At 40.8% G+C, this 11,666-nt stretch overlaps 1 protein-coding gene across 3 annotated transcripts; it reads right to left on the minus strand.

The window, feature by feature from the left end:
• Positions 1–1,564: 1,564 nt before the first annotated feature.
• On the minus strand, positions 1,565–9,513 carry LOC110521155 (zinc finger protein 592). Of its 3 annotated transcripts, none has more exons than XM_021598585.3 (10): positions 8,926–9,513; positions 8,249–8,322; positions 5,853–8,149; positions 5,568–5,746; positions 5,275–5,448; positions 5,004–5,163; positions 4,627–4,896; positions 4,325–4,434; positions 4,009–4,147; positions 1,565–3,922 (listed from the first exon to the last, which is right to left on the minus strand). In XM_021598585.3, exons 3-10 carry the CDS (start codon positions 8,127–8,129, stop codon positions 3,425–3,427), a joined length of 3,807 nt encoding a protein of 1,268 aa, XP_021454260.2. In that variant the 5' UTR covers positions 8,130–8,149; positions 8,249–8,322; positions 8,926–9,513; the 3' UTR covers positions 1,565–3,424. The 3 variants fall into 3 exon arrangements, with proteins under 3 accessions (XP_021454260.2, XP_021454268.2, XP_036831543.1); XM_021598593.3 differs by having other exon boundaries at positions 8,249–8,334; positions 8,926–9,504; XM_036975648.2 differs by having other exon boundaries at positions 8,249–8,334; positions 8,922–9,281.
• Positions 9,514–11,666: the final 2,153 nt, after the last annotated feature.

Consider the following 11,666-nt stretch of genomic DNA (forward strand, 5'->3'; position numbering starts at 1 on the left):
TCTCAAGACATCAGTTAAAGTTAAAGCTTTGTCGTAAATGGGTCTTCCAAATGGACAATGACCCCAAGCATACTTCCAACGTTGTGGCAAAATGGCTTAAGGACAACAAAGTCAAGGTATTGGAGTGGCCATCACAAAGCCCTGACCTCAATCCTATAGAAAATTTGTGGGCATAACTGATAAAGCATGTGCGAGCAAGGAGGCCTAAAAACCTGACTCAGTTACACCAGCTCTGTCAGAAGGAATGGGCCAAAATTCCCACTATTGTGGGAAGCTTATGGAAGGCTAGCCGAAACGTTTGACCCAAGTTAAATAATTTAAAGGCAATGCTACTAAATACTAATTGAGTGTATGTAAACTTCTGACCCACTGGGAATGTGATGGAATAAATAAAAGCTGAAATAAATCATTCAACTATTATTTTACTAAGATTAAATGTCAGGAATTATGGAAAAACTGAGTTTAAATGTATTTGGCTAAGGTGTATGTAAACTTCCGACTTCAACTGTATTTAGTGCAACAGGTTTCCTCAAAAGTTTTGAGTAATGACATCACATTGGGGTTTACAGTGAGGAAAGAGGGGCAGAGGCACTGCTGTCTAAACTATGTAAACGTGTGTCTCATGTCTCAACCGCTCTCTCTGAGCTCTAGGCTAAAGCCATCAGAGGAAAACAGATGCTCTCACTCTACTCTAAGCTAGAGCCAACACAAAAGAAGACAATCTCTGCTCTCTCTGAGCTCTAGGCTAAAGCCAACGCGAGGGAAGACCGGTCTCTGCTCTTTCTAAGCTCTAAGCTCTTCTGAACTACAGATTTTTGAGTTTAGTTAAATAACTCTTTTGAATTTACTGGTTATATGTGAGTTATGCTAATTTATAAAATTGCGGTAATCAGTTTACATTTTTTTTAAATGTCAACTTAGTTACATTTCAGAAATGGTATGTTATAGTTTTTGAGTAAGGTTGGACTTTGTTAAACTCAAACATTTCAAGTATTGCAACTTATACTTAAAGTGACTGACTTATAAAGATTGTCATGTTCATTTCACCATATTGATTTAATTTAACTTGTTTTTTATGTCATAGAAAATCAAAATAACTAAGTTGATTTACATGAAAAATGTTAGTATACTCAAAACATTGCATGTGTTACTCATATGAAGGTATAACAATTCACTTCAGCTATTTGAGTTTGAACTTTTTTGAGGTAATCAGTTTCAAAAACAATGAGCATAATTTATCCGGTTTTAGTGTGCGTATTGCTTGCCATGGATTGCATTTGGCGCATCATAGGCTGCGTTTACACATGCAGCCAATTCAGATCTTCTGCCCAATTATTGGCAAAATAGCTGATCTGTGGTCAAAACCCCAATTACTTAAAAAGATCTGAAATGGGCTGCCTGTGGAAATGCAGCAATATTGTTCAGTTGGTTGGGGATACTGGCCTGAGAAAACACATTTTGGAGGGAAAACAATTTTCCCTAGGTGAAGGTGTATTTTTTTCCAGCACATGGTCATCAGAAGGGATATCAACCATAGCAGAAGGGATCTTTTGAGGACAAAGGATGCTGATGCAGTCATGTACATGTTTATTTGCAATTATTTGAAGTAAACATTACAGCAAGGCACAATGGCCGATGCAGGTTGAATAGATATGTGATAGCTTAAATAATGTTAATAAAATGTTAATTAGCTACTGTGTACATGGGTTAGCTTACAAGTCCTTAATATTGTACATATCAAAAGTACAAAGTTTCTCTTGACAGGCTATAAAAACACTGAGATGTGAAGTTTCATATCAGCCACTGAGTTAACACTGAATCCATTTAAAGCATGAACACTGATTCATATAACCACTAGAAAATGAACAGTTCATTAAGCACTTAAATAGAAAGTTCACAAATAAGTCAATGTGACTATAAGTATCTATCTCCAAAGTAATTTATAAAATTGAATATTATGGGAGATAATATACATTTTGAGAATAATAATACATTTTACATTGCAGTGAGACCAAAGGTGAAATCTCCCAGAACATCCAAAGTTTAACAATCACTGCCTTATACTGTGGAGGTAGGAAGAAAGAGCTGCACAGGTCTTTATATTCAGCTTATTTCACATGCACTCAAACATGCTATAACCCTTTACATTTAATCATTGCTCTTTCAATTGCCTTAGTACACCGTTAGAAATGAGCCATTTAACACCCTGCATTATCTTGCAAAACAGATGCTCTCTCACATTCAATGAACACTCGCCAAAGATCATAATTAACCAAGAAAAACAATGGCATCGCTAAGACAAGTCACCACTACTCTAAACATAGATATAAGAGCATTTTAAATGAATGGAAGCTCACTTTTATCAGGGTACAAAAGCAAGAGTACAGTAAAAAAGTGTCATATCTTTTAGCAAGGCATTTAAAACAGCAGAAGAAATAATAACAAAGCGTTATCCCTGCCCATTTCAGTAAAAAACAGATGGGGCTTGAGAAATGTAAGCACTAGAAATTATAGCCATAGCTCTGGATGCAAGGACTGATCATTCATGATATCAAAATTATATATCTTTAACCATGTTGTACATGTTGGTTTACATTTACTAATGTATGACAGTTTAAAAAAGCTCATGTTATATTTTAAGAATAAAATAGGTACATGTAAATGTATAGGTCCAAAAATTGATGTAGCTGATTGCCTCTAACTCCAACACATATATTTTAACTTGTAGAAAAGTGCTATTTTGGTAGTTTAACCAGATTTTATAATAAATTCCATATCACATACCATGTGGTATGGAATTGATATCAAATATATATTCTGTGCTAAGTGATACCTAGGTCAGAGTAAATATTTCAACATACACATACAGTATGATAGAAGTTGATACTGACAGTATGTAACAGTATTGCGTCAAAACCTGCCTGAAGCACCATCTATTATAATGTACTTAAGTAGGAAACCAAACATATATGCCTGCTATAGACTAAAGCAAAGTCTATAGGCTTTTATTATATCAAATTTAATGGGAGGTTAGCCTGAGGGACAGCTCCTTGACGTTCCTGAGTCGCTTGTCAGAGTAACTGGAGTCACTAGAGAATACTGTTGAACCAAACAGTGTGCCTTAACAGGTGGGTGTGGTTATGTACCAGAGGCTCTTAAAGACACTTAATACAACACATGCAAGCTTCAAAAGGTCAAATTAAAGTAAATAATTCATGATAATCTTTGCCCAAAATTACCCAAGATGAATTGTATATTTTCAGTTGATGTGGAACATCTGCCAGTCCCAAGGGCTTGAGAAACATAAAAATAATTTTGTTTTAAGACAAAAAAGAAAAGCGTGACTACTATTTACCAAAGAAATGGAGATAGCAGCTTTTAAGAAGTTCAACATTGCTCTTATTGATTCTATTATGCCTGAAGATTATCCATGAATCTCTAGGTCAGTGCTGTATGTGGATTTAAAGGTCAATGGTCTTACTGCAGTCTCAAAGTGCAACCTGGTTGGATCCTCTTCCCGTGAAGGGTCAGATTTAACTAATGGAGGTGGCAAGTCCTCTCCCTCATTCACACCCACTGTTTTCCCCATGTCCTCTTTCTGCTTCTTTCTGCTCTCATACTCCACGTCTATCATTTCCTTCTTCTCTTCCTCGGGGTCTTTGACTTTGTGCACAATAAACAGGTGTCTGTTGAGAGACAGCTGAGATGCAAAACATAATCCACAGTGCAGACATTGGGGAGAATTTTTATCGGTTTTATGCTGAGGTATGTGCTGCTGGAACTGTGTGCCATCCTCTGAGGTGAAACCACACTTAGCGCAGCGAAAGTGAGATTTCAGACGTTTGTAAGCGGAGCCTTCTAGGGCAGCACCATCCTCCCCCTCCCTCTGGGATGCCACAGCAGGTCTCTTTGAAACAAGCCTCTGCAAGTAAAAATTAATGATTAGATTTCAAGTGTCATTTTTGACAATCAGTAAAATGCAGAAAAAAATAAGAACATTGAAATCACCTCTCCCAAGGCTTTGCTGGTATCTAGAGGGGTTGATTTTGACAGACTAAAGTCTGGATTTTTGATCCCATGCATCAAACTGATGTGGTTCTTCAGCATGATGTTTGTGGTGAATGTTGTCCTCTCATCTGTGCAATACCTGCACAATAAGAACAAATTATATCATTTACAAAAAAATATTCAAAATGTGGTAACCACAGCTTTTGTTTTTGCACGTTGGACCAGTTCCTACAGTGCCACCCAGGGGGTGCCAGATATGACCCAACCTTTCAGAAAGTAATGTACTTTGTAACGTAGATTTCAGGATAAATCTCACCAGCAGGTAAAGGTTTTCTTTCCATTGTGGTCATTGCGAATGTGTCTTCTCAAACTTGTAGAGGAATTGAAAGACCTCTCACACTGCCGGCATGGATACCTCTTCAGTGACTACAGAAAGCACAGAGAGAAGATTGACTTAATTAGGGTTGAGCTGACTTGGGAATTATTTCCTTTCATTAAGGGCCTGAAAGATGAAAATCCCACGTCTGAAATGGTCCCTAAATTATCACCTGTCCTATAGTACAATTGCTACAGCGAATTAGTTTGAATGAACAATAGAATAACTAAGTTGCTCCTCACCCTCCCGTGGTTGTTCTTCATGTGAGAGACGTAGACTTCTCGGTCAGGCAGCCAGTGTAGGCACTCTCCACAGGTCCAACCAGCATTTTTCAGATTGGTCTTCCTGTCCCGAGCGGCCAAGTTGGCCCTCTTTCTGGTTGCATCAGAGTGTTCAATGGGAGTGTTTACCTTTGGCTGGTGGAATGCAGAGGTAACATCTTGGTGCTGTGCAGACATCTCTTTTGGCTTTGTGCTTTTCTCCACCTCTTTGAAGATTCCTTCATGCACCCCCTGTAATATAGGCAGACAGCGTTGAAAAAGACAAAACCAAAAACTTAACATGATGTGCCCCATTTTATGTCAATGTGACTAGATTGAATTTTAGGATGATGGCAAACCTTAAAATGCTGCATTAACGACTGCTTGTGGGTGAAGATTGAAGTGCACTCAGGGCACTTGAACACACAGGTTATAAGCTTTTTGGCGTTTTGACGGAAGTGCTGAAGCAATAACTGCTTTTTCTTGAACACTGTATCACAAGAACACTTGAAGATTAACCTGCAACAGAAAATAAACAATTAGAACAAACAGCATTACAAACAATCATGTCAAACTTTAAAATGGGTTAGCAAATATGCAATTTCAGAAGATGCATTTAGTTAAACTCACTGAGGAGACACTACACTGGCGTTGTGCTTAGTTGTCAAATGCATTTGACATCCATCAGAAGACTTGAAGGCAACAGGACAGATAGTGCACTTATAGAAGACCTCACAGTGTTTCTCCTCAATGTGACTCTTCTGCACATTAAATGACATGAAAACCATATCACAGTGAAGACACCTGAAAGAAAACAAAGGATTTAGAAAAGGGGGCCAATGTTATAGAACACTTTTCTGATATGTATCCACCAAGTCCCATTCAAGGTCCTAACAAAAGCATATACTTTAGTATTGATTTACTTATAGCCAGCCTTGCGTGCATAGTGAAGACAGTTCTCCTTCACATGCTTCTGTATGTCCACAGAGCGACTCAGCGCACCACACTCAGGGCAGCAGTAAGGAGACTTGTGGGCATGAATACGCTGGTGAGCCCGGAAGCTGCACTTGTTTGGTAGCAGCATCGGGCACACCTTACACATCTATACATGACAAAACACCACAAAGCAAAACATATAAATACATTTTTACCTGGCCTATGATAGTGAACATCTCAGCAATTATCGTTTCAATTCAATCTTTACTCACCAGTCCCTCCATTTCTTCCGACAGCCTCTGGTAATGGCCTGCGAGACCTCTGTAATCTGATAGCTGCTTGTTACACTCCAGGCAGCAGAGTCTGTGGCGGATGACTTTGTCTGCATAGAGGGGCATGACTGGTTGGGTTTTAGGTGAGGATAATGGGGGCACATGGGAGCCCACATGCATAGAGGATTCAGCGAGCAAAGGTACAAACATCTGTCCCTCTGCTATGGGCTTCATGGAGAGCTGTGTGCACTGCATCACCACACCTTTGTTCTTATGTTCCCGTGCATGTGCCAGCAGGGCACACTTGTTGAAGAATACCATGGTCTTAGCACAGTGGGTGCAGGCTACTTCAATGTGCACACTCCTCCTGCCATAATGATAGGCGAGACTCCTTTCTACCCCAAAGGAGTCCCCACATTCAAGACAGCAATATCCGCGTGGTGGCAAGTGGATGTTGCTCTCAGGTGGTGGGTTCAGGTTGGGTACGAATGTGGGTACAGGGTTCGCATTGTTTAACAGTCTGTTTAAAGTACCTGCTGCTGTACTAGGAATGGCAGCACATGGATTAGGGGCAGCTTTTTTTACTTGATGCACCAATGGGACAGTGCTGCACACCATAGAGGAGGAAAGTGCATGTTGTTGGCTCTGTTGATGGGAGGTGGAGCGTGCTGCAACTGATGCAGCAACACTGTGAGGGACTAGGTTCAGGTTAGCTAAGTGCATTGCCTTAGGAAGGAAGCTTGCATTGGGTGAGTTGCCTGTTTGAACTGATGAAATCCTCTTTTGTGTAGAAGGCCCGTGCTGGGCAACCGGCATAGGTCTCATAACCGGACTACTTGTATTATGAAAAATGGTTGGGGACTGCATTGGTCTTGGCCTCTTGGAGTTCCCCTTTAATTTGTCATCAGTAACCTTTGATGGCAGAATACCAACTGGTGTACTTTTGATGGGCATATCAACAATGATATCGCTTATCACATTATGAGAGGGATAGGGAGACAAACTAGAGTAGGCCTCAACAATAATTCTCTGGGATGGGGAGGACTCAACAGACAGGACCTCCTCATTTTCTGAATCAGGGACTACACTGGTAACCATGCGCTGGATTTGCCCAGTCGTAGTTTTAATGGTCTTTATTCTGACCCTCGGTATGGCTGGGGGTGAGCCAGATGCCAGTGCTGGGGATCCTTTGCCACTGCTATCACTGCAAATGCTTACAGGACTGTCAGGTGGATTCATTAATCGCTTCACAGCTTCAGGGGAACTCCGGGGACTTTGTGGTGACATGGGCATTTTTGGACTAACATTCATGGTGCCGTCATGAGCCACTGATAAGTCTCCAGAGTTTGGTGGTTCACTGGGATAATTTCTGGCATTCAGAGCCACTAATGCCTCAAGGCAAGACGATAGTTTGGATGTTGGAGTTTTGACACATGGATGAGAGGTGGGCATCTTAGACGTTGCCACTATATTGTTACTGCTTGACTCAATAATGTTATGATCACTTGCAGGGAGCACTGCACTATGACAATCTCCCTTGTCCTTCTGGTCACTGGCATTACTGTCAGGCTTCACCTCTGTTCTGGTATCCTTTGCTTTGATAGATTCTCCTTTGCACCTTGGAAGGTTCTCAAGTTCTTCACAGTCTACTTTATGGCACTGGTCAAACATGCTGTAAGACAGCTGTTTTTTCTGATTGTCTGACATTGGGGGTTCTGCAGACATAAATATAGAGGCAGCAGGGAAGTAGGGTCTCTCTTGTTTTGGATGGACATCAACCCCGTTGCTTGGGGTGTCTTCAGATTCTGGACTAGAGATGGGGCTAAACTGGGAAAAGGACTGAGAGAAGGAAGGTGTTCCTTCAGGTTTTTGCTGGACGGGGGTCATCCCTAAGAGTCCTCTTGAGCCATCCCCCTTCAAAGCACACACAAAAGACTTAGAACCACAGTGGCTTATCTGATGAGAGTCCATGGAGGCCCCTGACCCCCTGAACCCATTTTGCAATGGGTAATTGAAATGTGGGCCCTCTCCACCACTATCAGGCGACTCCTGGTGACTTGTGTTCTTCACTATAACACTGACAGCAGGAACATCAGATGCACCCACAGCTTGGTGAACAGATACACTGTCCTCCATACACATCTCTGTCTGCTTCAGCTGACCTTCTGCCTCATCATGACTCTCCTGGACGGGCTCTTTAGCATCCAAACTGGTGGCATCAGGGATGTCAAAGGCAGCCAAAAGATCATCAAAATCAGGGGTCTTCATGTCACCCATGTTTGAAAGCTTACAAACACCTGAGGAAAACATAAGAGGTCAAATATGAGTACATAAACTGGGGTACCAGAGATGTGGCACATTCCCTGATGATAGTGATGTTGAGGAGAATTATTTACCATTTGGCTCTCAATTATGTTTGTTGCTAAAATTCTGCAGGGTTGTCAGTTGGTGTCATGATGGGCTGCTCCATCTGTGCAGATACCTGAGATCAATTAATAGGTATTAGGTTTCCTTTTGTACATTATAGACATACAGTGAGCTAGATAGCTTGTAATGCTAAAAAGTGTATTTCACTGGTTAGCTGTCAAATAACTGCGTTTAGCCATGAGCCAAGTGGATAGTTAGGTAACTAGTACTTGTATCTTCAGCTGGCTAGCTAGCCACAGCAAAGTGTAATTGAAGTTGAGCATAAAAATGGATAACTAGATATGCAATATATCACCAAACAACGCATTGTGCTGCAACATAATTGTTTAAACTGTAAATAGTCCGAACATGTGAATACAGAGGCCGGAGTTATCATGCTAGCTGTTAGTTAGCAAGTTAGCTAGGTGTGTAGCTAATGTTAGCCAGTTTGCTTGCTAATTGTCTAGCTAACGTTAGCTGGCTCGCAAATTTGACACTCGCAGAGCTAGCTACCATTAGCCAACTAGCGCAAAATTTGCGAGTTAGCTAACGTTAAACGACACGCTAAATAATCTGCTACCGAGTGAGTTAAGGTTAGCTCTAAGATTAAAAACATATTCGAGCATATCGTTGTAGTCTAATGAGTTAAAATGTAGAATTCACCTACTTGACGATTAGTTAACGCGTTGCAGCCATAATTCATCCGATTCACAGGCCTCATTATTTCGGGTGGACTTCTTAATTTGCAACAAAACAGCTAGCTAGCTTCTAGCTTATTGCTTGCTAACTCGCGAGAGCTAAACACATATGTCATCTCGCGAGTCTGAAGTGAATAGATTGATAAATCACAAATCGATGCAATGTTGGAAGCTATCAATGCAAACTGCTTCAGTAAATTTGATATGGAGATTCTACAGTCCCCCTCTTGTACCATTCCTTACAGCTAGCTAATTGCTCAGAATAACATTTTTTTCTGAGCTCTCTACCTAGCGATTTTATGGCGCATCGCCAGCTTCCTGACGCAATTCCTCTAGGATCAGTGCTGCTATCCGGGATCCTTGGCAAGTCCATACTTTAACCTTAACCTGAACCTTAATCCCAACCCAAACCCCAACCCCATACCCTAACCATAACCCCTGCCTAACCCCCATGCTAGCCTTAAACTGCAGTCCTAACCTTAACCTTAATCCAAACCCCAACCCCAACCCCTACCCTAACCATAACCCTTGCCTAACCCTCATGCTAGCCTTAAACTGCAGTTCTAATCTTAACCATTAATCCAAACCCCAACCCCTACCCAAACCATATCCCTTGCCTAACCCTAACGCTGACCTTAAACTGCAATATCAAATCAAATTGTATTGGTCACGTACACATATTTAGTAGATGTTATAGCGGGTGTAGCGAAATGCTTGTATTCCTAGCTCCAACAGTGCAATAATATCTAAAAGTGCATTAGTATCTAAAAATGATTCACAACCATACAAACCATTCTGAAAGTAAAATAATGGAATTAAGAAATATATACAGTATATCACAAAAGTGAGTACACCCCTCACATTTTTGTAAATATTTGAGTATATCTTTTCATGTGACAACACTGAAGGAATTACACTCTGCTACAATGTAAAGTAGTGAGTATACAGCTTGTATAACAGTGTAAATTTGCTGTCCCTTCAAAATAACTCAACACACAGCCATTAATGTCTATGCCGCTGGCAACAAAAGTGAGTACAGGAGCTGAGGGTAAAGGTGATGGACTGGCCAAGCATGTCTTCAGACCTATACCCTATTGAGCATCTGTGGGGCATCCTCAAACGGAAGGTGGAGGAGTGCAAGGTCTCTAACATCCACCAGCTCCGTGATGTCGTCATGGAGGAGTGGAAGAGGACTCCAATGGCAACTTGTGAAGCTCTGGTGAACTCCATGCCCAAGAGGGTTAAGGCAGTGCTGGAAAATGATGGTGGCCACACAAAATATTGACACTTTGGGCCCAATTTGGACATTTTCACTTAGTGGTGTACTCACTTTTGTTGCCAGCAGTTTAGACATTAATGGCTGTGTGTTGAGTTATTTTGAGGGGACAGCAAATCTACACTGTTATACAGCTGTACACTCACTACTTTGTAGCAAAGTGTAATTTCTTCAGTATTGTCACATGAAAAGATATACTCAAATATTTACAAAAATGTGAGGGGTGTACTCACTTTTGTGATATACTGTAAATATTAGATTGTGCAATGTCGGAGTGGCATTGACTAAAATACAGTAGAATAGAATACAGTATATACATATGAGATGAGTAGAGCAGCATGTAAACATTATTTAAACATTAAAGTGACTAGTGTTCCATTATTAAAGTGGCCAGTGATTCCAAGTCTATGTATATAGGGCATCAGCCTCTAAGGTGCAGGGTTGTGTAACCGGGTGGAAGCCGGCTAGTGATGGCTATTTAACAGTCTGATGGCCTTAAATTAGAAGCTGTTTTGACCTCGTCTGTACTGTACTGACCTCACCTTCTCAATGATAGTGGGTTGAACAGGCCGTGGCTCGGATGGTTGATGTCCTTAATGATCCTTTTGGCCTTCCTGTGACATTGGATGCTGTAGGTGTCCTGGAGGGCAAGTAGTTTGCCCCAGGTGATGTGTTGGGCAGACCGCACCACCGTCTGGAGAGTCCTGCGGTTGTGGGCGGTACAATCAAGTTGTAGAAACATCTCAAGGATGATCAATGGAAACAGAATGGACCTGAACTCAATTTCGATTCTGAACACTTGTGTAAATAAGTATTTCTAGAAAAGTACAGAAACCTATTTTTAGTTTGTCGTTATTGGGTATTGTGTGCAGATTTATAAAGAATTCAATTAATTTAATCCATTTTAGAATAAGGCTGTAATGTAGCAAAATGTGTAAAAAGTCAAGGGGTTTGAATACTTCCTGAATGCGCTGTATTTAACCCATTTCTATATCTTGTGTTGTTTTTGCCTCCATTTGCCCATCCAGAAGTAGCGTTATCTCTTCTTTAGTGTTGAGGCCTGTTCATAGGTATCTGTGCATCTCTGATTAATGCCTGTATTGCAGGTAAGTGCTTATTTTCACTTCAAAACTATTCTTGATATCACAGTTAACGCATCATCTGACTCTCCTTGGTGTAACATATCACACATTTCTTTTTTCCATTTGTTTGAAGTGAACCATGCTTGCTTTGTTTTTCATTGTTCATTGTGACCTCTCCAGGTATTCTCTATGTTCCTCCTCCTCCTGACCTTCTGAATGTTTTTGGGACCTCCTTTTTCAACACCACAAATATAGACCTAAAAACCTGCTTTACTGATCTCTTTGGAAGGTAGGTTTGACCATTTACAACAGTAACAATGGTTTAAGAGCTGGTAGATATCAGGATATAACA

Source organism: Oncorhynchus mykiss, chromosome 1, assembly GCF_057628025.1.
Source record: "Oncorhynchus mykiss isolate SJ-2025 chromosome 1, ASM5762802v1, whole genome shotgun sequence".
Classification (NCBI taxonomy): domain Eukaryota; kingdom Metazoa; phylum Chordata; class Actinopteri; order Salmoniformes; family Salmonidae; genus Oncorhynchus; species Oncorhynchus mykiss.